Source organism: Oncorhynchus masou, chromosome 31, assembly GCF_036934945.1.
Source record: "Oncorhynchus masou masou isolate Uvic2021 chromosome 31, UVic_Omas_1.1, whole genome shotgun sequence".
NCBI classification, from domain to species: Eukaryota; Metazoa; Chordata; class Actinopteri; order Salmoniformes; family Salmonidae; genus Oncorhynchus; species Oncorhynchus masou.
Genome location: NC_088242.1, coordinates 85,440,510 through 85,465,735, shown reverse-complemented (window position 1 = coordinate 85,465,735; position 25,226 = coordinate 85,440,510). Strand labels below are relative to the sequence as shown.

At 41.5% G+C, this 25,226-nt stretch overlaps 1 protein-coding gene across 1 annotated transcript in view; it reads left to right on the top strand.

The window, feature by feature from the left end:
- Positions 1-25,226, top strand: part of LOC135524631 (AT-rich interactive domain-containing protein 3A-like) — a 62,533-nt gene that overhangs the window by 33,411 nt on the left and 3,896 nt on the right. Inside the window, exons 2-7 of the mRNA XM_064952344.1 lie at positions 3,828-4,566; positions 5,236-5,518; positions 20,641-20,713; positions 22,603-22,786; positions 22,999-23,249; positions 23,639-23,902. Of these exons, the coding sequence (XP_064808416.1) occupies positions 4,217-4,566; positions 5,236-5,518; positions 20,641-20,713; positions 22,603-22,786; positions 22,999-23,249; positions 23,639-23,902 (1,405 nt within the window). The 5' untranslated portion in view covers positions 3,828-4,216. The remainder of the gene's footprint in view (positions 1-3,827; positions 4,567-5,235; positions 5,519-20,640; positions 20,714-22,602; positions 22,787-22,998; positions 23,250-23,638; positions 23,903-25,226) is intronic.

Below are 25,226 nucleotides of genomic sequence, written 5' to 3'. Positions count from 1 at the left end.
TCCCTATACACTTCCAAACTCAACTAGCTATTTTCTGTCCATTACCGGCATAAATAAACACTGCACATTTGAAACATTACCAATGCACAATTTCAATGCTCTGTACTGGTCTTGTTTATTCTTTAGGAGACTATAGTTGAGTATTGGAGCACCCATTATGTGAGGTGGCAGAGACCCTTTATCCCTTTGGAATTAGACCCTTAGCGCTTTCCTTATCTCTTTGTCCTGTTTGTTCAGACCTTGCAATCTTCCACCCTCAACCCTCCCTCAGTCTCTGTGCCAGTAGGTAAGTAAAGGATTAACCCAATAACTCATCATTCGTCCCTTATCCTTCATGTAAACCGTCTGTCCACTAGATTGGCTTCATGACAGCTCCCCCCTCATCCAGTTTCATCTAGCCTACACCAATAACCATAAGGTCAGATCACTTATGGGTGTCCATTGCTTTGGTTTGAAGCTGAAAGACATTTGAGAGGAAAGTCATATGAAATGTAAACGGGTTGCAATGATAAAGTGGTTGACTTAAGGTTGTGGTTCACATTGTGTGTAGTGTAGTGAAGTTACTCAATTCGCCCTGGCCGTTCACCACCAGTGGGTTGCGTCTACCTGTGATGCAAAATAGCTTGTTTGCTCTACAATGCTTACCACACTACACATCAGTATTGCATAACACAGAGAAAATATAATTCCTATGTGATCAGGCTTGTTTTTTCTGTCCATGGCTAGAAACATATTTTTTGGCCCGTTAGTCTTGGCGTTAGAAACTGAATTAGTCACGACATCATCAGCAATTATACCATCACATGAATCATAGACATAAACAACATAGTCCCAAAGTTGTTGATATAATGGTGATTCATATGATGCAACGCTTCAATGTTCCCTATTAACATTCAGAATGATAAATGAATGACCTAACACATACAGTCCCAATCAGAATGATGAATCGATGACCTAACACATACAGTCCCAATCAGAATGATGAATCAATGACCTAACACACAGTCCTCATTCCTTGCTGTATCTTGCCATCTCTGTGGAAAATCACAGGTGTTGACACCAAAAAAGGCATTTGAAGCAGAGGAACCACAAACACCTCCCCCAACTAAATGTATTTTGTTAAGGAACAGGAAACCAGTTTGCTGTTCATGGTCTGTCTGTCATGGAATATTTCCAAATATAGGGAAGCACATTTTGTGCACCATTGTTGAAAACCACTGTCGTGAAGCTTAATCACTGGCTTATGAAATGTTATTGTGAAACATTGGGTGCAGCAACTTGGCATAAGATAAATAATTATGGTGCAATGCATCCGACTGTTGGATGATTCATCATGTCTGTTTAACTTGATATTATTTTAAATGTAATGTCAACATAGCATTTTTGGTCCATAGCCTGTAATCTTACAGACCAGAATATGCTAAAATGTAAATGTCTTGTTTTATGGTTGCAATGAACAGACAATAGTCTTGTTACCATAGTGCAATAAAAGCCGATACAATATGATATGATGTCATATTGCTACTATTTTGGATCCAACAACTGGAGTGACATAGTTGCTCTCTGTGCCAGAAAATAATATTGAGTGAGTCGATATTGAATGACTCACCTCTACTAATAAAACTGCTCATCTTGTGGTTATTTCTTGCACGTCTTCTGAAACACAAGCCCAAGGAAGTGACAAGTTTTGCCAGTGCCGTTTTTCTTTTGCCAGTGAGTAGAGAAGCATCACGAACACTATCATGGCTGGAGTTATAGGCCTAGGGTCAAAAGTAGTGCATTATAGTTATAGGCTAGCCAGGGTGTCATTTCAGAGGCAACCTAGTCTGTTCAACACCTGCTTGGAGAATGTGTCTTCATATCCCTGTCAGTGTGTGCTATTGATTCCGGAACACTGTGTTAAGCTTATCTTTTTTCTGACCTAGATGTGACCCAGGTCTTATTCAATCGAAATGTAGACCTTTCCCCTTATAGCATGTGCTAGGTCTTTCTAGCTTACAGTCATGCCAAGTTTGACATGCCTTCTTATGAATTGCTGTGGTGTGAGTCACTTGAGAATAGTACAAAAAGATCATGGTCATCCTAGAACATGCTCTGCATAGAAGTCATGTAAACCAGGCCTGTTCAGTCATGAGTACCATAGATTTCCCCCTTATATTTGCATTTCTGACTGAAAAAAAGATGCCTGACTTATGGGTCATTCCACGAATAGGGTGCGTTTCACATTCTTTAGACAGCAGCGTAGCCTAGTGGTTAGAGCGTTGGACTAGTAACCGAAAGGTTGCAAGATTGAATCCCCAAGCTGACAATGTACAAATCTGTCGTTCTGCCCCTGAACAAGGCAGTTAACCCACTGTTAATAGGCCGTCATTGAAAATAAGAATTTGTTCTTAATTAACTGACTTCACTAGTTAAATAAAGGTTAAAAAAATGTATGTTAAAAAAAAGGATCAAATACATCTATCCTCTAACTCAGCCATACTCCTTTGGATCCGTAACCAGAACAGGGCCAAGATAGACCCCCCCCCCCCCCCCCCCCCCAATATGTTTTTTTTAACAGAAACAGAAAACGTTCAGGTTTGAACAAACATAAGACATGGAAAATGTGTAGAATTGCAGGAAATGAGCTTAAAAACTTCAACATTTTCCTTTCACTCAATGGCATAATGTATAGAATTGCAGGAAATAAGATTTGGGTAAAAAAAAAAAAAATTAAGGGGTATGAATGCACTTGAATATATTTTTTTATGTGATTTAATGATTTATTTCCTTTTGTCCCTCAGGTTTAAGGTCAATCCTGTAACATTTTAATATGGTAAAACTATTCCTTAAAAAATGTATCTAAATCAGAACAAAACATTGAACATCTAATTGTCAAATCAGTGTGAAAGCAGTTCGCTGGTTCTACTCTTTTTGGTAATTTTCTGCCGTTTTGTTGGGAAAACTGTTTGTGTTGAGCATAACACTTAGTGGGCACACACTTAGTGTGTTGTGAAATCTGTACTGAATGTATTGTAACGTTTTTTTAAATTGTATAACTGCCTTAATTTTACTGGAGCCCAGGAAGAGTAGCTCATGCCTTGGCAGCTAATGGGGATCCATAATAAATTGAAATAACTCGCCAACCCTGCTACCCATAGATAGATTGGCTAGAAGCCTTTAAAAAAAATGTTTTTAAGGGAAATATGGGCCTCCCAGGTGGCGCAATGGTCTAGGGCACTGCATCGCAGCGTGAGCTGTACCACCAGAGCCCAGGCTCTGTCGCAGCCGGCCACGACTGGGACATCCGTGGGGTGATGCACAATTGGCCTAGCGTTGTCCGGGTTACGGAGGGTTTGGCCGGTAAGGGATATCCTTGTCTCATCGCGCACCAGCGACTCCTGTGGCGGGCAGGGCGCAGTGCGCGCTAACCAGGGTCACCAGGTGCACGGTGTTTCCTGGCTTCCGGGTTGGATGCGCGTTGTGTTTAGAAGCAGTTGGGTTGTGTTTCGAAGGATGCATGACTTTCGACCTTTGTCTCTCCCGAGCCTGTATGGGAGTTGTAGCGATGAGACAAGATAGTAACTACTAATAATTGGACACTAATTGGGGAGAAAAAGGGGTAAAATTCAACAAAAAAAGAGAGGGAAATATAGAAAATAGTTTATCTATGTAACACACTTGTTACTATTTTTACTGTCTCTTTGAATACTTTTTGAATTTGACACATCAACTGAAACCAGCATGTAGACTGTCTGCAACCAACCAACCATATTGGCTAACCGACATGAGAAACAATGTTGAAGCAGTGGCTAGAGCTTTTTCTCACATTCGTCTCTTTCCCACAGGCCCTGGTAAAGCCATTACGGTGTGGTCCACATAGAGATTTCCACCACTTCAGCCGGTAGTGCCTAAGTACGGCGCTCACAGGGACTCTCCACTGGCCTTCCCTTCCCTGCACAGAGAAACAGTACTAGAGACTTCTGGTTCGGGAGCTGTGGACAGTGTCCGAGTGAATGTTTCATTGCTCTAAGAACCCCTCCCGCTCTTCGAGGACCTAACTTACCTACCCATCAAGAGAGCGCTCCTGCTGCTGAGTTAGCTGGTCAGGCATTTCATCCAGCCCCTCAGCATCAGGACTTAGTGAGGCGGCAGCCCCCACCAGCCCCTGTGTCTGGAGCTATTCAGGGGGAGGAGGGGAAGGAGACCCCCGGCCGGTGCATCACTTTCCCTTGAGATGAAGCTTCAAGCCGTGATGGAGAACCTGCACAGGCAGCAGAGGGCCAAGTTGCTGATGGAACTGGAGCAACAGCAGCTGCAGCAGGACGGCTCTCCGCAGGGTCACGGCCGGACCACCGCTGGCGTTGGGGACCAGCTGATGGGAAGCCCCACCCCGGAGTCAGAGCACGCCCAGATGGCGGCCTTGGCAGCCATGAGGGTAGTGGCGGCTGGGCTGCAGAGGGCCTCAGACAGCCCCATGTCAGAGCGCAGCAGCGGGGGAGAGGACGAGGAAGAAGAGGATGATGACGAGGAGGAGGAAGGGGAGCAGTACAAAGATATGATGGGCTCTGAGGAAGAGGAGATGATGTGAGTAGGACTGCCACATGCTTATACATGCTTATGCCTGGCCAGTATCCGATAGGTCACTAGTTTGAATCCCCAAGCCTTGATCAAGGCACTTAACCCTAATAAATCACTTTGGATAAGAGTGTCTGCTAAATGACTAACCTTGAAAGTCTGACTGGGTGCTTTGCTCTGGTCTAGGGTTTTGTTTGACCTTTGTAAGTTTTTTAAAATGTTCCCAATCTTTACCTTTTAGCCTAGCCTATATACTGACACGCAACACCTTTTTAAAGTTTCAATAGTGTGTTAGCTAGCTTTCCATCAAAATAATCATTGTCTATATATCTATATACTCATCAATTACACAATACATATCTATATACTCATCAATTACACAATATATATCTATATACTCATCAATTACACAATACATATCTATATACTCATCAATTACACACTACATGAAAGCAAATGCAAAACATGAAAATCAAAACACAATAATATGAAACAAACACATTCTTTAGTAAAAAGGCCCTCTAACATATACCTGAATTGCCCTAGATGCACCAAATCCAGCAGCTTTAAGGACTTTTGGAGATCATTCCAAGTCACCCAAACACCAGTACATTGGTAAATACTAGTATGTGTACTGTGTTGTAACGTGGCTGGCATGACTCTTTCTCTCGGCTGCAGAAAGCAGAAGTGGGATGAGGAGGACTTTGAGGGGGAGATGGAGGAGGACTATGAGGACGAGCTGGTGGACGAGGGGCTTCCCACGGGCCGGGAGGCGCTGGCCCTGCTGCTGCCCCACCGTCAGCTGCACGCCCACTCCCAGCTGCTGAAGCAGGCCCGGCCCCGCACCGGGACCCGCCCAGACCAGGAGCCCAGAGTGGCCATCCTCCCCCCACACGGATCCCACAGCCAGCTGGGTGGCCAGGACCATGGAGACTGGACTTACGAAGAGCAGTTTAGACAGGTAGGGGGGGGGGTTAATAGTGGGTAGGTACATGTAGGTAGGTATACTCAGTTGTATGATGTCATCATACACAGCAGGGGTGACTTCCTGCTTCCAGACATCAACGGAAGACAATATTTGCCAAGAAGGCCACTATTAGCTCTTCAGTTCGGCTCTCCAATTTGAAACCTCCCTCCCTTGAGGCATGCTCACATTGGAAAGGGTTGAAGGAAATTTAAATGCTGTTGATGTAAGCAGGAAGTCGCTTAGCTGTGTATGATGTCATATTGCTGAGTCTACCTTTAACCGTCCTTAGCAGGCTCATATTTACTGTAAACACTGCATTGGTTTTGATATGGTTTGGAGACCCTGTTGAAATTGTTGTATAGATACAGTGGGATTGTTTTTATGTGAAGGATTTCCGTTGTGAGAAGCTGTGTTCGAGCATAGCGATAGGGCTATGTTGAGGTGGACCAGAAAGAAGAGAACATAATACACTGCATACATGTATGTTTCCATTGTAGCTAATGCTAAAGGTTAGGTTAGCTATTGATAAAGGGTAGTGAATTGCATTATTTAAACATAAATTATAATTTCTCTTCTGTGAAAATAAAGTTCACCCAACCACAAAATATTCCTAGCTGCTATATGCACATTTTTACATAAGCCAGCCTCTGTAAAATGCTGCCGCAGGGTATTTTTTTAAAATAGGGAAATACAAGTTAAATGTTTGCTACACATATTGTCATTTTTACACAAACTTCAGAAGTTATGTAATAATGACAATATAGTTTTGATACTTGCATATTTGGTGAAATTATTTAGTACATGGGTCTCTGTGTTGAGACCCAAGGCAAAATGTATGGAATTGGGCATGTTCTACCACATGTTATCATGACATGTCAGCGTTACCGTAACAATCTGAGTTATATCATGGTTACCCCAGAATCTATATTATATTGTTGACAGTTATATAATCAATTACTGGGCGGCAGGTAGCCTAGTGGTTAGAGCGTTGGACTAGTAAATGAAATGTTGCAAGATCAAATCCCTGAGCTGTCAAGATAAAAATCTGTCATTCCAGCCCTGAACAAGGCAGTTAACCCACTGTTCCTCGGCTGTCATTGAAAATAAGAATTAGTTCTTAACTGACTTGTCTAGTTAAATAAAGGTTAAAAAAAAAGAGAGTTCCATTCAGATAATGTTACGCAATTCAATGTTAATGACTCACTGCGGAATTCAGTTTATTTCTCTGCATAATTCCCCTCCACACGGAACTCTGTAACTCAAACTTTATGTATTTTCCACCTTCATTTTTATGTTAAACAAACACATGTTAAATGTGTTTTCTTGTTGATAGTAGCTGAGTAGAAGTGCTGTGATGGTCTGGCATGTGCTTCACCATGGGGAGGAAGGGGTTAAGACTGTACCATTTATTTTGGGCAGGTGGGTGGAGGCAGTTGGAATGTGCCTGAGGGAGAGTGCTAATCTGGCCATTCAGGACCCAGACCCTCTCAGAAATGTTGCATGTCTCTATAAGTCTGTCAGTTGGAACCATTTCAAACAGAAATGTAAGCCCTGCATTAAAAACTAGACATTCAGGTAAGTGCTAGATGACAGCCAGTGTATAGCTGCCTTTAGCCAAACCTGGCCATGTGGAAAGGTCAGACTAAATTAGCCCCCATGTGGTGGGGACGGAGGTCTGATTAAAAATGTGGTCATCAATTAATCAAAATTGAGGCGAGGCAGGTTGCCAGGAGCCACTGATAGAAGATATCTGCCGGCGGCATAAGGAGGCAGCTGAATTACAAAAAGGATTCGTTGGGTGGATATCAAATTATACCAGCAGTGGATACTTTTTTGCCAACGAAACTGATTTGCCCCTGGTAGAGTGCCATTTGAGCTGTGTTATTTTAGTGACACCCATCCCTACCCCCTGGCGCCTGTACATACACCTGCCCCCTGATATTTTGTTATGGCAGCACTTCTTTTATTACTACCCGGACCTCTTTCCATTCACTGTTGTTTACTCCATCAAACACATGAGGGAGGATCTTTTTCTTTTTTTTCTCCCAACCTGTAGGCCTACATGTATCTGTTACAGTTCAACATCTGATAAGGCAGAGGTCATCATACCCGTTCGTTATCACAATAACATGACACGAGAATCTGGTGCTTTCTAGGCTAGCCTACTTCCACTGATCAGCACTGTCCAAAATGTCACCCTATTTCCTATTTGTGGTGTGTGTGTGTGTGTGTGTATATATATATACACACACAGTGCATTTGGAAAGTAATTAGACTCCATTATGGGAATAAACCCCATAATGACAAAGCAAAAACTGTTTTTTATACCTTTTTGCAAATGTATGAAAAGGACATTCAGAGACGTGTCCCGAAGCCACTTCTGTGTTGTCCTGTTGGAAGGTATATGTTCGCCCCAGTCTGAGGTCCTAAGCGCTCATGAGCAGGTTTTCATCAAGGATCTCTCTGTACTTCGCTCCGTTCATCTTTCCCTTGATCCTGACTAGTCTCCCAGTCCCTGCCACTGAAAAGCATCCCCACAGCATGATGCTGCCACCACCATTCTTCACCGTAGGGATGGTGCCAGGTTTCCTCCAGACGTGACTCTTGGCATTCAGGCCAAAGAGTTCAATCTTGGTTTCATCAAATCAGAGAATCTTGTTTCTTATGGTCTGATAGTCTTTAGGTTCCTTATGGCAAACTCCAAGCGGGCTGTCATGTGCCTTTTACTGAGGAGTGGCTTTTGTTTGGCCACTACCATAAAGGCTTGATTGGTGGAGTGTTGCAGAGATGGTTGTCCTTCTGGAAGGTTCTCCCATCTCCACAGAGGATTGGGTTCTTTTCTGCAACGTAACTAAATGTGGAAAAAGTCAAGGGGTCTGAATACTTTCTGAATGCACTGTGTGTGTATATATATATTTATCTTTTTTTGGGGGGTGTTAGTTTAATGTGTATTTTATATCTTGTTATACAGGGTGCATTTGGAAAAGAGACCTAGGTCGCAATATGTCTTCCCTGTCAAAATAAAGGTTAAATAAAAATATGGTGTACTACTTTTGGCCAGAAAGTAGTGCACTGTGTAGGGAATACGGTGCCATTTCAGAAGCAGCTTGGTGCTCAATCACCAGAGGGTAACTCTATGTTTTACCTCCCATGTTTAATTTACAGTCTTGTTTGTTGTGTTCAGAACTGGATTTACCCCCTGCAGCTCATTAACCCTGCAGCTAGTGTGTAGACTTACATATTCACCTCTTGTATTTTGTTTTAACACCTTGAAACATGTACTAATTATTATCCCAGCATGCCGTGCATTCAGACCTCTGTAACAAACAAAAATGTGAGAAAATAAATTGCAAGCTGTTTTTACATACAGAGAAATAATCCAGTAAAAAAAATTGCATCTTAATTGACAATCCACCAGGCCCCTACTTTTATAGCACAATTCCAGACGAAACCTCAAATAATGGGCCTTTTAGAATGACAATTACCATGTTCCTCTTTCCTGAAGTTGACTAACCACAACAGTAATTTTGTTGAAGGGGAATCTGTTGCTCATCCACAAACGAGGTGGAGAGTGTTGATCTCCCCACTGTCCATTGCCTACCCCTTCTCCTTTCATTACACATTCATCCTCCGGCTATAAAACTCCAAAGCAGAAAAGACTTTGATGTACCCTGTCCTGATTTTTAAATACAAACAGCAGGGCAGATGTAACACAGATGGACAGTAAAAAGAGTATCTGTTTTAAAATGTATCGCACTCATTATTATCAGGGAGTTGGTATTAAATATTGATTTGCACGCACCAACACACAGAATGGTGGGGAAGGGCGGTGACCCCAGGAAATGCAGGATGAATTGGAGACAATGCCACAAAGTGACACTTATTGGGATAACTCGCCAGCGTGATTCTGCTGATACTACTACTATATCGATGGCATTCCTTGATGTTCACTCCTGAAATGTGTAACCTATACATTGGATTCTGAAAGTTTTCAGACCCCTTGACTTTTTCCACATTTTGTTATGTTACAGCCTAATTCTAAAATGTATTAAATAGTTTTTTTCCCTCATCAATCTACACATAATAACCCATAATGACAAAGAAAAAAGTAAAAATTATGGCATACCCAAGAAGACTGTCAAAGGTTCTTCAACAAAGTACTGAGTAAAAGTTCTGAATGCTTATTTGGTTTTTGCAAAAATGTCTAAACCTGTTTTTGCTTTGTCATTTTGGGGTGTTGTGTGTAGATTGATGGGGGGGGGGGATATTTCATCAATTTAGAATAAGGCTGTAATGTAACAAAATGTGGGAAAAGTCAAGGGTCTGAATTTTTTGTGGTACATCCTTGTATTACACAAAGTCTTGCTCAAAATGTGACTCGAGCCTTTTGCTATTGGTGTAACCACTGTAAAACAGTTTGCCTCTGAAACCATGTAGCCGAAAAGGATTCGCTCTTACAAAAGAAGTCAATTGGCCTGATATTTAGTGCCCTCTGTAATTATTGGGACAGTGAAGCATTTTTTTCTTATTTTGTCTCTCTACTCTAAAATTTTGGATTTGAAATCTAAAAATGACTGAGGTTAAAGTGTAACTGCTTTAATTTTAGGGTATTTTCATCCATATCAGGTTAAGTATTTAAAAATTACAGAACTTTTTGTACATATTCCATCCATTTTAGGGAAGCAAAAATATTGGGACAAATTCACTTGCATGCATTTGCTGTATAATTTGGTTGTTTCAGATTATTTTGTGCCAAATAGAAATTAATGGTAAATAATGTATTGTGTCAATTTGGAGTCACATTTATTGTAAATAACAATAGAATATGTTTCGAAATACTTCTACATTAATGTGGATGCTACCATGATTACAGATGATCCTGAATGAATCGTAAATAATGATGAGTGAGAAAGTTAGACGCACAAATATCATACCTTCAAGACTTGCTAACCTCTCACCATTACAATAATAGGGGAGGTTCGAATTTTTGGGGGATATTTGTGTGTCTAAAAATGTTTAACTCCTTATTCACAATTCATTCAGGAGTATCCATATGCACGGTAGCATCCAGATTAATGTAGAAGTGTATTGAAACATATTCTATTCTTATTTACAATAAAAGTGACTCCAAAATGACACAGTACATTATTTATCATTCATTTCTATTGGGCACAAAATAATCTGAAACAACCTAATTATACAGCAAGTGTGTAGAGTCACAAGCTTGATGTAGTCACTGTGTGCTACAAATATGGGACCAAATACTTAACTTTTGACTACTTTAATACACATATAAGTGAATTTGTCTCAAAGCTTTTGCTCCCCTAATTTGGGGGGACTATATACAAAAAGTGCTGTCCTTTATAAACGTGCTGTCCTTTATAAATGAAAGCTGACAATCTTCACTTTAACCTCATTGTTCGATTTAAAATCACAACTTTTGAACTATAGAGCCAAAATAATAATTACGGAGGACACTGTAAATGAATAAAATCCAGACTTAAGCAAAGTCAGTGATGTATTGCATCCAGTTCTCACAGAATTTATCTGTGTGACCCAATCATTTGTGTGCAGTGCATGACAGATCATTGGAGGATATGCTGAAGGTCTGTTGAAAAATTCTGTCGTCAAACTATCGGCCATGAAGTGCCCTGGGGAACCTTTGGGTGTGTGACAGACTTTGTTTTAACACAAAGAAAGAACAGGGTTAATGGAACTAGGCATCCCATAAAAACAACGGCTTAAACAAAACAAACAGTGGCATGGGAAGACCTATTAAAGTCTTCCTGATGAGTCAAGGAGAAACAGAGGGATGTAACTAAAGGGTGTGGGAGGGAGCCAGGAAGAGAGAGAGCAGTTTGAACAGCAGCCAAGCAGTACAAGTGTAGTGAATACTGGCTTTTGGCTGTGAAGTGGAGTGTTTTAAAGTGTCCAGTATCTAGTTGCTGTGCAGCTGATGTCAGAACTGTGCAGCCAAGGGGATTCTGGAAATTGGCAGGCACTCAATATGGTGTTGAAGGGGGGTAGCTAGTTGCAGGAATGTAAACAATGATTGCATAAAGGTCAGCATTTCTTTTTCTCTGTTCCAATTTTGGCATTTGGCCTTTTTTGTATAGTTTCAAGGCATCTACACAGTGTCTTTAGTTATCTGGGAAAACCTAGCTTTGTATTTATTCAGAAGTGATTTGATTTAACCGTGACTTGTCAACTAATACATTGTCAGGGAGTGGATTGAGATTATACAACATGCATTTGCTTTATTGGCTAAAGCAAAAAAAAAAAAAAAAAAAAATATGTTTGACATTGCTAGACTGAGTCCAACCTCTCAAACCATATATCTTTCTTTGTGGATGACCTGCGTCGTTTGTTGTGTCTTATCTGTACATTTCTATACAAGGCTCAAGCTTCTTATGGTATGAAAGACTAAAATGTAACCTTGTGCCAAAATACTCTGGTAAAAATGTGATTACTATTGAATGGTTACTATTGAAGTGTCAACAAACAAAGTTATGACGTCTATGAAAGAAGTAATTTATAGAAACATCCATATCCTTACAAAGACCATGTTTGTGCTCTGTCGCCTTGAAATAGCTTGAAACAGTTCTCCATCAGCCTTGGGCATTAAAAGGTTGCATTCTTTAAGAAATTAATGGGAAATAGATCAGACACAGATATAATGTTTCACACTACCTGGTATTTCTGAATCCACCTTATTTGAAATAGATTGGGGAAAATGTCAGTTGGGGAAAATGTAAATGTACAATTCAATAGCCATTATAAGCATGACCGTCATACAAAGAATGATGTGTGAGATTAACCAGCCACACCTTATTTTGATCCTATCCACTTCTGAAAGATGGTTAGGATTCAAGTCACAACAGTCGGCATTGTCATGACTCCCCCTGGGGTGTATTCATTACGCTGATTCTGTTGCAAAACATTTACTGCCATTTACTGCAAACTAAAAATGTTTTGCAATGAAAAAATGTGTTTCTATTCGACAAATTCAGGTTGGTACCACAACATGGCAGCTGACAAGGAGAGGACAATTTTATTTTATAAAAAAAAAAATATATATTTAGCCATTATTTAACGAGGCAAGTCAGTTAAGAACAAATTCTTATTTACAATGACGGCCTCACGACGCTGGCTGGGACAATTGTGCGTGCCCTATGATCAAGGGTTAGCACAGGTTAAACGTTTTACCTATCCAACCTATTGATCTGGATGGCCCGGCCAACACAACCAGGGCAGATGTCACTAGTTACCACAGCCACAAAATTATGGCTAAACCCCACCTATTTTGACAATTATCTTAATTAAAATCTGGTTTTAAACTTAACCTTAACCACACTGCTAACCTTATGAGGAACATTTCATGAATTTATATGATATAGCCAATTTTGACTTTGTGGCTATGGTAACTAGTGTTAACTGACCAGGACATCTCCTTCCCTAAAGAGCCTCGTGGAAAGGGCTGGTGGGGGGGGGGTGTGACCTGGGCTGTCGTTATCCATCACCCTCATAGCCAAGGTTATCAATCATCCTGATTGACACTCTGCTAACAACCAGAGCCTTTCTCGCCAGACATGTCTTCTGTTCCCTTCAGATTGTCTGCCGGTCCTGTTTGGTAACGCAGGCACTGGGACCAGTTTGTTTGGTTAGGTGATGTTGTCTTCTTAGAGCCTGTTCTTGTTTGTGCCAATCAAACATTTCCCCATCCACTCACATTGCTCACATGTGAAACTGCAGCTTGCTCAAAGTTCCGCCCTACCTTCTTTGGCATTTATAAACATGATACTATTCATTAGACTGTGTAGTTAGGTTAGGCCCTTAATACATCGTCATACAGTTAGCAATCTAGACGCTCTCACAAGCTGCCAACTGTTCCACATTCTTATAAAAGCCTATACAGGCTGTATGTACTGTAAGAACAGCTGAGGTTAGTGGGAATGGGATACATGTGTCATTGAATAGTGTTCATTCTATTTCCATGTCTTGTATCGTCAAGTGGTGTTCACTCTATTTTCACATCAACTGTAAATATATCCAATGAAAGACATGATTATTTTGGCCCTATGCAGGATTCCTTCATTGACTCCATTAATTGACAGAATTCAAACATATTACACTTGCTATTACACTTCTGTTCCCAAGAAAGCTAAGGTAACTGAGCTAAACGACTACCGCCCCGTAGCACTCACTTCCGTCATCATGAAGTGCTTTGAGAGACTAGTCAAGGACCATATCACCTCCACCCTACCTGACACCCTAGACCCACTCCAATTTGCTTACCGCCCAAATAGGTCCACAGACGATGCAATCTCAACCACACTGCACACTGCCCTAACCCATCTGGACAAGAGGAATACCTATGTGAGAATGCTGTTCATCGACTACAGCTCGGCATTCAACACCATAGTACCCTCCAAGCTCGTCATCAAGCTCGAGACCCTGGGTCTCGACCCCGCCCTGTGCAACTGGGTACTGGACTTCCTGACGGGCCGCCCCCAGGTGGTGAGGGTAGGTAACAACATCTCCTCCCCGCTGATCCTCAACACTGGGGCCCCACAAGGGTGCGTTCTGAGCCCTCTCCTGTACTCCCTGTTCACCCACGACTGCGTGGCCACGCACGCCTCCAACTCAATCATCAAGTTTGCGGACGACACAACAGTGGTAGGCTTGATTACCAACAACGACAAGACGGCCTACAGGGAGGAGGTGAGGGCCCTCGGAGTGTGGTGCCAGGAAAATAACCTCACACTCAACGTCAACAAAACTAAGGAGATGATTGTGGACTTCAGGAAACAGCAGAGGGAACACCCCCCTATCCACATCGATGGAACAGTAGTGGAGCGAGTAGCAAGTTTTAAGTTCCTCGGCATACACATTACAGACAAACTGAATTGGTCCACTCACACAGACAGCATCGTGAAGAAGCCGCTATCATCCAGAAGGCGAGGTCAGTACAGGTGCATCAAAGCTGGGACCGAGAGACTGAAAAACAGCTTCTATCTCAAGGCCATCAGACTGTTAAACAGCCACCACTAACATTGAGTGGCTGCTGCCAACACACTGACACGGACTCAACTCCAGCCACTTTAATAATGGGAATTGATGGGAAATGATGTAAATATATCACTAGCCACTTTAAACAATGCTACCTTATATAATGTTACTTACCCTACATTATTCATCTCATATGCATACGTATATACTGTACTCTATATCATCGACTGCATCCTTATGTAATACATGTATCACTAGCCACTTTAACTATGCCACTTTGTTTACATACTCATCTCATATGTATATACTGTACTCGATACCATCTACTGTATCTTGCCTATGCTGCTCTGTACCATCACTCATTCATATATCCTTATGTACATATTATTTATCCCCTTACACTGTGTATAAGACAGTAGTTTAGGAATTGTTAGTTAGATTACTTGTTGGTTATTACTGCATTGTCGGAACTAGAAGCACAAGCATTTCGCTACACTCGCATTAACATCTGCTAACCATGTGTATGTGACAAATAAAATTTGATTTGATTTGATTGCTATGCTACCCTTTGCATTGTGTATCACCATATTACTCTTAATCCAAGCAAAGCAGTTTGTTATTTTTTTTACAATCCTCTCCAATCTCTCTTCAGTTCTTAGAAAATGCTGCAATACTCACTGGGAGGAACAACTTTGTTTTTGCTTCTCTGAGTATTTGCTTACGTCTAAATCTTTTGATACTGTCCCAACCCAATATCCATTAGGTGAATCTTGGATTATGAAGTCAGGAATTCAGTCAGGATGTGTAGCTTTGTGGGCGACCCAACCAAATTCACATAGAAATGTGAGTTATAGATCTGTCATTCTGAAAGCAAGTCTATGAAGCTTCCCATTCTTTCGTTTAGTTTTTGATTATTTTACTTTCGGTTTTGTACACCAGCTGAAAGTACAATATTTTTGGTTGTTGAAAAGATATTTCTTAGCTGTTTAGATGGTACAATGACTCTCTACACTATACTTCTTTTGCTTGTTTGTCACATAAACTAAAATGACACTAAATATTTTAATTTTAGCAACCCGGAAATGGGGGAGCGATTTCTACATAGTGCACCTTTTTTTAAATGTGTTGTGCCATGTTCAACAGTGGTTCTGTCTCTAGGTATAGTGCTCAGGTAGCCTAGTGGTTAAGCGCATTGTGCCCTTGAGCAAGGCACTTAACCCTAGTTGCTCTGAATAAGTGTGTCTGCTAAAATGTAAATGTAGAAAGGCTGAATTTTTTTCATGTTTGAAAACAAGACAAAATGTCTTTGAAGAGGTTTATGTATTTGTTTTCTCGGTAAAAGTACAGATAAATCTCAAATGAAAATTTCAGAACATTTTCTCAGCTATTCGACATTTAAAATAACAAACTGATTGTGGTGTGAAGGTTGGTAATGTGTTACAACAGTATGATGTATGGGGTGTAGAAAGAGGGTAGAGACAAACAGGGAAGACAAAAATATTTAAAAAAATTGTCAGACTAGTTTCAGGCTCATTCAAATAGAGAGTGGAACTGCTCTTGCTATTCATTCATTGACCATCCACAGGTGTGAACCGTGTTCATTCTTACTGTGCTAATGTCTTCACACTACAAAAGAGAAACATCCATTTTCAAAAAAAAGTAGAGGTTGGGGTTTATTTTATTTACATACTTTAAACTTTACTTTTTTTTAAACGACAGTGTACTTTGCTGGTTCCCTCTTCTTAAGCTTGTTCAGTGTATTATGTAGTCTCCCGTTCTTGTTCCTACAGCTTATTGAAAGTTTAACGTGACTTGTAGAATTGATTTTCCCCTTGAATGGAAATCTTCTCAAGAAGGCAAGTAGTGAAATTGCTTGCTACGATAAATCTAGCCAATTCCAATAATGTGGACCTAAATAGCATTATGAGCAATTTTTTCTAATAAAGAAATGTAGGCTGTTGGTTGTGAAACATGTATGGTAACCGCGGGGTATAATGCTCGACACAGATCATGGCTTATCTGTTTCTACACACCAATCACAAATGATAAATACTGAACAGTTGCTCCTTTAATTCAATACATATTTAGTAAGCTAGCAAAGTCACCCAGCATAGCAGGAGCTAGATACCTCTTCTCACTGCGATGCTTTGCCATTACTGTGGTTTCTTAGGTGGTGCTGTGGTTTTATATCTCTTTGAGTTGGAAATCAAAGTATGAGTGTGATAATGAGTCAAAGGGAGCAGTCTGCGCCACATTTTGTTGTTGAATTGTCCTTGTTCACTTGATAACCGTGTGAAAACGCAACAAACTAGCATGGGAGAGACACAGCTAGGAACTATACACTATTTGAATAAGAGAGATTGTGTGCCCAGGTTCACACCCCATATACAGCACCCCCTCACACCGGTGAAGTCAAGCTGCATGCTCGCTTCCTCCCATCCCCCTCCTGGCCTCTCTCTCCCCTCCCCCACTGCCCTCCTCTGTGTGTGTGTGTGTGTGTGTGTGTGTGTGTGTGTGTGTGTGTGTGTGTGTGTGTGTGTGTGTGTGTGTGTGTGTGTGTGTGTGTGTGTGTGTGTGTGTGTGTGTGTGTGTGTGTGTGTGTGTGTGTGTGTGTGTGTGTGTGTGTGTGTGTCAGTCAGTCAGTCAGCCCTGGCAGGTGTGAAAGGATGGGTGTGTTTCATAGGCAACAGCTCGTGTGACACACCAGCTCCATGCGATCCCCTCTCAATGTCCATGTGGGGACAGGGCTCAATAGCTAGGCCCAATTATGTGCTATGTGACACTTGTTGCGAGGTGCCTGGATGACTCGCATGGGACTCCGATAGCTGTTGTTTTTCGCAACCTCTGAGTAACCGTGACTACTTGTGCTGGAATTATTCATGATGTTTGACATGAAACAGATTTTTGTGTGTGTTTCACCCAACAGGCAAACAACAAGCTTGACCTGCATAGTTAAAGCATTCAGAAATGAAGACGTTGCAGATCTTGTATCAATGATCCATGAGACACGAACAAAGAAACATGAAGTCATAAACAGCAGCCTGAACAAAGCTTGCTCAAACGTTTTATGCAGCGCACACACACAGGCAATGCATTGAAGTAGTGTCTTTGACAATCTGTTGGCCATTTCACATTGTAACATTCTGGGTGGATCTAATGAAATCTGTGCTGGCAGGAAACCTGCTCACACTGAAACTCCCTGCTTCTTAAAGTTCACTCTAAAATGCCTGCCTGCTTTTCTATCACTCAGAAACACGTAAAACTCCTCAGTAGTGGCATGTATGTAACGAGGTTTATGCTCACTGCCAACGTTTTGCTCATTGACACAGCTCTTTGTGAGACAGTTGCACACAAGGAGACGGTCGACACCCTATCGGTGTGTGTACTATAGATTTAAGTTGATGTGAAAACCTGTATCCCCAAACTCCACCCGTCCCAGATAAACAGATGTGTTCTGCCAGAGTGATGTCGGGGGGGTTAGAATGAGGGGGTTAGAGGGGTATGTGGGGGGGGTGTACAGGTAGGAGTTAGAATGAGGGGGTTAGAGGGGTGTGTAGTTGGGGGTTAGTGGGGTGTGAAGGTGGGAGTTAGAATGAGGGGGTTAGAGGGGGTCTCTAAGTGAGGGGGTGAGAATTAAAAAAGCTTTTACTTTGTACAGACTGTGAGTATAGCCTTGCTATTGAGAGAGGCCGACGTAGGCAGACCTGGCTCTCGAGACGATAGGCTAAGTGTACACTGCTCACATAATGACGTGGAAACTGAGCTATGCTTACTAACTTGCCAAATGTATGACCATATTAGAGACACATATTTCCCTCAGATTACACAGACCAACAAAGATTTCAAAAACAAATCAAATTTTGATAAACTCCAATATTGGCCGGTGTAGGCCTTCATTGTAAATAAGAATTTGTTCTTAACTGACTTGCCTAGTTAAATAAAGGTTAAATAAAATATTTTAAAAATCTATTCAGTGAAATACCACAGTGTGCCATCCCAGCAGTAAGATGTTTTCCATTTTGTATTTTAACTATTTGCACATCGTTACAACACTGTATATAGACATAATATGACATTTGAAATGTCTTTATTCTTTTGGAACTTCTGTGAGTGAGAGAGAGCATTTTGAAGATTTATGGCTCGGCACTCCTCGAAATGCATGCATCCTGTAATTAAGACTGGCCTTGCCTCCAGCCCTACATTTATTACCGCCCCTCCACCGCCTCGTCATCCAGCCCCACATCCTTCTGATAATAAGATCTAACTGCAGCTTGGCATCACTAATGGGCCCTAAATGCCACAAAGAGAATGGCCTGTTTGTGATTACACAGCAAGAGCCTGCATAAAGTACTCCCAAGTCCAGAACAAGACTAGAGTTCTGCATTGTGTGCTCTGGCCGAACTGTTGCTTTGATGAAGCATCTTGTGCACTTAACAAAAATATATACGCATAATACAACAATTTCAAAGTCTTTACTGAGTTACGGTTCATATAAGGAAATAAGTCAATTGAAATAAATAAATGATGCCCTAATCTATGGATTTCACATGACTGGGAATACAGATATGCATCTGTTGGTCACAGATAATGTACCTTACAAAAAGAAGTACGGGCGTTGATCAGAAAACCAGTGAGTATCTGGTGTTACCACCATTTGCCTCATGCAGTGCAACAAATCTCATTCACATAGAGACATAGAGTTGATCAGGCGGTTGATTGTTGCCTGTGGAATGTTGTCCCACTCCTATTCAATGACTGTGCAAAGTTGCTGGATATTGTCTGGAACTGGAACATGCTGTTGTACACGTTGATCCAGAGCATCCCAAACATGCTCAATGGGTGACATGTCTGGTGAGTATGCAGGCCATGGAAGAACTGGGACATTTTCAGCTTCCATGAATTGTGTACAGATCCTTGCAATATGGGGCCCTGCATTATCATGCTGAAACATGAGGTGATGAATGGTACGACAATGGGCCTCAGGATCTCGTCACGGTATCTCTGTGCATTCAAATTGCCATCGATAAAATGCAATTATGTTCGTAGCTTATGCCTGCCCATATCATAACCCCACTGCCACCATGGGGCACTCTGTTGACAGCAGCAAACCGCTCGGCCACACAACGCCATACACTCTACGCTGTCTGCCATCTGCCCGGGAAAGTTTAAACTGGGATTCATACGTGAAGAGCACACTTCTCCATCATGCCAGTGGCCATCGAATGCTGAGCATTTGCCCACATACCGAACTGCAGTCAGGTCAAGACCCTGGAGAGGACGACAAGCATGCAGATGAGCTTCCCTGAGATGGTTTCTGACAGTCAATTAAGAACAAATTCTTATTTACAATGACAGCCTACCGGAACTCCCAATCACAGCCAGTTATGATACAGCCTGGATTTGAACCAGGGTGTCTGTAGTGAAGCCTCTAGCACTGAGATGCAGTGCCTTAAACCGCTGTGCCACGCGAGAGCCCACTCAGGAGCTTCTTGATATGCCACACCTGTCAGGTGGATGGATTATCTTGGCAAAGGAAAAATGCTCACTAACAGGGGTGGAGACAAATTTGTGAACAAAATTTGAGAGTTAAAGCATTTTGTGTGTATTTCTGGGATCTTTTATTTCAGCTCATGAAACATGGGACCAACACTTTACAGTAATTTCAGAGAGAATTAAAACCCAATGATGAAAAAATGTATTCTTCCGCCTCAGCTATACATTATTGGTTTGTTTTGTAAACTACACTTTTGTTTGACAAGTTAGTCAGTCAAAAGATACTCTCCACACCAGCGAGTGTGAATCAATCTTTGTTGTGAACAATCTTCATACCGCAATTTAAGTTACCACAATAGCCCACTGTATTCCCCGGAGCCATGTGCTTCACTTTTACTGTTAATTTTCACTAAACTTTCCGGAGCTCTCGGCCATAGCAGCTGGGCCACATCAGGTTTTCATCATACTAGACGTCCTCTCTCGACTTAATAGCATTCTAAAGCTGAGGCTCCATCCTCCATTTTGGGGCAATAATAGTTTTCAACCCCCCTTGGTAATCTACTCCCAGCTGTAACCTGTTTTTATCTCTCCCCCTCTTCTCCGCTCCTCTCCAGCTCTACGAACTAGATGGAGACCCAAAGAGAAAAGAGTTTCTGGATGACCTATTCAGCTTCATGCAAAAGAGAGGTGAGCGAGTATTGTAAAAGGAGTGGTGGATATACAAGACAGGACTATACCTTTCTGTCCCAGTATCTCATGCAGCAGAGCCACATTAATACAAGTAAAAGACATGACTCGATAGAGATTTCACTGTTTGCCTTGGTGGGTTAATACTGAGAGGCCCTGTTGTGTTCTCTAGCCACCTGCCCCCGCCCCTCCCCCCTTCACTGACATAGGAAACAAAACTCTCAGCTTTCACCTCCGTGGGTGGATCTTTATTCATTTGCAGATGATTGCTTTATGGTCGGCCAAGCCTTCACTGTTCCCAGCTCGTCTAAAACTAAAGCGTACATGAGACTGCATGTATCAACTTAGGAATGTATTTAGGTATATGTTTAGGCGCCAGACTTTTTATGTAGCTCTGTTAAGTTACGGTGTTTGGTTTGGTTCAGCATTTGCATCTTGTATTAATGATCGTCACTTCGTCAGACTCTATTTGTATTTATTCTGGTTGCCCATTAGAGCTACTCTTCCTGGTGTCATGCAAAATTAAGGCAGATATATACAATTAAAAACATTACATTACATTTCACAACACATTTCACAACACGTTAAGTGTGTGCCCTCAGGCAAACAGCACATTGTATGATTTTGATTCACAAACTAGTTCTACTTTGGAAATATAAGACCAACATGTTGAAGGTAATAGTAATAAATATTATTATGTTAAGATAGTCAGTGTAGAAAATCCAGTATTGGGTGTTTAGGGTATGTTTACACTATACACTGTGCCCTCAAAAAATGTATGGGCTGGTCTGCGTGCCTAGTTGCTCAAAGAATTGGACACTGCCCTCTAGGTACAATATAGGGAATTGAAAAGAGACTGAGATGAGAACATTTTCCTGTTTTTTTTCTCCATAGCTTTCTTTCAGAATTATAAAAACAAGTCATGTTTTTTAAAGCACAATAAGACCCAATACTATAACAAGAACAAAACAGACATGGCATTGACAATTGATAATGTATTGAAGTATTGTGTGCTATGAAAAGGTGTGATACTCTCCGTAGGAAAACAATACCGTAGAACCACTGTAGGGTAGGTTACTTTCTAAATGTAATCTGTTACAGTTACTACTTACCTGTCAAATTGTAATCAGTAATGTAACTTTTGGATTACGCAAACTCAGTAACATAATTTGATTACTTTCAGTTACTTTATGATTACTTTCCCCTTACTTTATTATTACTCCCGAGTGGAGCAGCGGTCTAAGGCACTGTATCTCAGTGCTAGAGGCGTCACTACAGACCCTGGTTTGATTCCAGGCTGTATCACAACCAGTCATGATTGGGAGTCCCATAGGGTGGCGCATAATTGGACCAGCACGGTCCGGGTTAGGGTTTGGCCGGGGGTAGGCCATCATTGTAAATAAGAATTTGTTCTTAATTTGCTTGCCTAGTTAAATAAAGGTTAAATATAAAATGTAAATAAATAAGAGGCATTAGAAGAAGACAAAAAGGATCCATCAAATGCATTTGGTGTGTCATCATAGTGATCGCTCATGTGTAACAAGCATAAACTTGCGCCTTTTTGTCAGTGCTGAATTGAGTGTCAATGATAAAACAAGGTGTCATAATGTATTATTTTTTTTTTGCTTGTAATGTAGATGATTACAGTTGTTTTTTTTGGTAATCCGATTACATGTAACTGATTACATTTAATCAGTTACTGTCCAACCCAGAATATAGAACATGACATTTCTGAATATATTGTTGTACTCCTGAAGCATTAAAATGTTTCAGACCACTAGAAAGTTTTCTCAGTTCAGTCAGTTTCATGGCAACTTATCAAAAGGGAAACCTAGCAAAAGAGTATGGTGTTAGCGACAGGCAGTGAATAGTCTTTTCCTCGTCTCCAGGAACCCCTGTGAACAGGATCCCCATCATGGCCAAGCAGGTCCTAGACCTGTACATGCTGTACCAGCTGGTGACAGAGAAGGGAGGCCTGGTAGAGGTCATCAACAAGAAGCTGTGGAGAGAGATCACTAAAGGACTCAACCTGCCTACCTCAATTACCAGTGCAGCCTTTACTCTCAGGACACAGTGAGTACACGCAAGCGCAAGCACACACTTACACACACACACACACACACATGCGAGCACACGCTTATGCACACCGAACACACACACACATTCCCCCATATCATTTGTAAACTTGTTTCAAGGTATACTTATCCATTGTAATACTGTGTTTTTCAAATAGTTTCATATTTCATAAAATTATCCCAATACCAACTGAAATATATTTTTCACAGGTACATGAAGTACCTGTATCCATACGAATGTGACAAGAGGAGCCTCAGCAACCCCAACGAGCTGCAGGCAGCTATCGACTGTAACCGACGGGAGGGCCGCCGGCAGAGCTTCGGCAGCTCCCTCTTCACCTACTCCCCCAATGGGACCCCCACCATGCTGTCCTCCCCCAAGATGTCCATGCAGAACATGGGGATGAACGTGGCCACCAACGGAGGCCACTCTCTCACTCCCATCCAGAAAATCAAGAAAGGTACATAAAAGGAAGGGTTGGGGTTTTGAACTTTGTATGCACTCGTCTAGCCAACGATGAACAGTATTGATGGATCGAAAGGTGTTTTGCTATACTCAGATATCTTTAAAGGACAATTATTCTGCATTGAGATGAGGAAATTTATTTTGTATTTTTAAAACAAAAAAATTTAAAAGGTGGGTTCATTCATATCACTGACATGAATAAAGCCAAAGATTGAAGTGAACGTGAACACAATGAGGGTTGGGAGGGTTCATACTTATCACAGAAAGCTTGAAGTGAACAGTAACCCATAACATCAGACAACAGATACTTAATTTGAAGAGCTACCACATCCTGGACCAAAACTACCTTGCTCTAAACTTATCCGTCTCCCCTCTCCCCTGTAGAAGAGGAGGGTGACCAGCCTGTGTCCGGCTTGGGATTCATGTCCAGGCACCCTCTGGTTGGTAATTCGGTGGCGGTGCAGGCAGCAGCGGCCCAGTTAGCGGCTCTAGAGCAGCTGAGGGACAGACTGGAGGCAGGTGAGCCCCCGGAGAAGAAGATTGCCCTACCTGCTGAGAAGCACCAGCGGCTGCTGCAGAGAGCGCTGCAGCACAATCTGCTGGCCAGGACTGCCCAGATGCCCATGAACATCCGCATCAACAACCAAGGTAGAGCATGTTGCCATTTTTAAATGCACTTTAAATAATGTTAAATTTGATTCGAAAGTACCAAGATTGGTCCACCATTGCTTCCCTTCAGTAAAATAAATGATTTCTTAGTATAGTTAATATTAAAGGTGTGATGGGTTCGCATTCTAAAAGATGTTGCATACAGCTTAATTCATTTTATATTTTATTTTATTATTTTCACTTCATTAGGGATTAGCATACACAGACGTTTCAGCTTTTCAGCCTTCTTCAGTGTGTAGGTACAAAGCTTTTTCATTCAAAACAGCATTTGTAGGGAACACAGGTGAGCAACCGATGAGCAGAAGGTGCTTCTAATCAGGTTTGCCACCAATGTTCCCTCTAAACTGCACGTATGCGTGGGTGCGCAGTTGCCCCGAGGACAGAAGAAATATCAGCCCACTGAGAGAAGCACAAGATTGAACTTCACTCAACTTTCTAGAGTTTTCCGTTAGTTAACACTATCAACATTTTCCTTTACTGTGGCTATTGTGATCGAATCAACGCAATATTAGCCACATTCAATGTAACATACCGAAAAACAAAACAAATTATGCAAGAGATTTTGTTGTAGGCACAAGGCATCAGAGTATGATTATTTTGCGCACTGACTCAGCCCATACTCTACACAGACCGGTGCATAACTAATCAGAGCTGCAGAAGGCCTATATGCAAATAGACCATTGCCATATATGGATCTGTGTAATTTAATTTTAACTCTACAGCTGTGGTAGTGGTGCATGTAGCCACGTGTGCACATTTAGTTCATATCCTTTGCTAGTTAGTGAGTTATTAGCCCAGTTATAGATCATTTGTAGTCACCAATAGGGGTGTGATTGCTTACTACAAGAGCACAAAACGTGTTTATTTCTAAACATTTTTGAAAGCGAGTCAGGTACAGAGCTTTTTTCTTGTCTTGAAGGGTCTTGAAGGGGCAGTGTTGTATTTTGAGACAGGCTTGAATAAACTAAATAGCCAATAGGCAAAGGGTAGCTAGCATAATTTGTCTTAATTTGACTCTCTGTAATAATGGTATGGGAATAATAATGCATTTTATTTTGTCAAGTGGTTTCTTGCATCAAACAACACAACATGTTCAGTCACGTCCTTGTCTGAAGGACAAGTGGATAAACAGGTTAATGTCAAGCCCTTTCCCAAAAGTCTCATGGAATGTAGGCCTACATTGAACACCACACATTGGCTGCTACTGTTGGCTGAATGATAGAACAGCTATTTCCATGTTAAAATGTTATGGGATGCATTTTCTCTCATGGTAGGCCACTGGTAGGCCTACACTATGATCAAA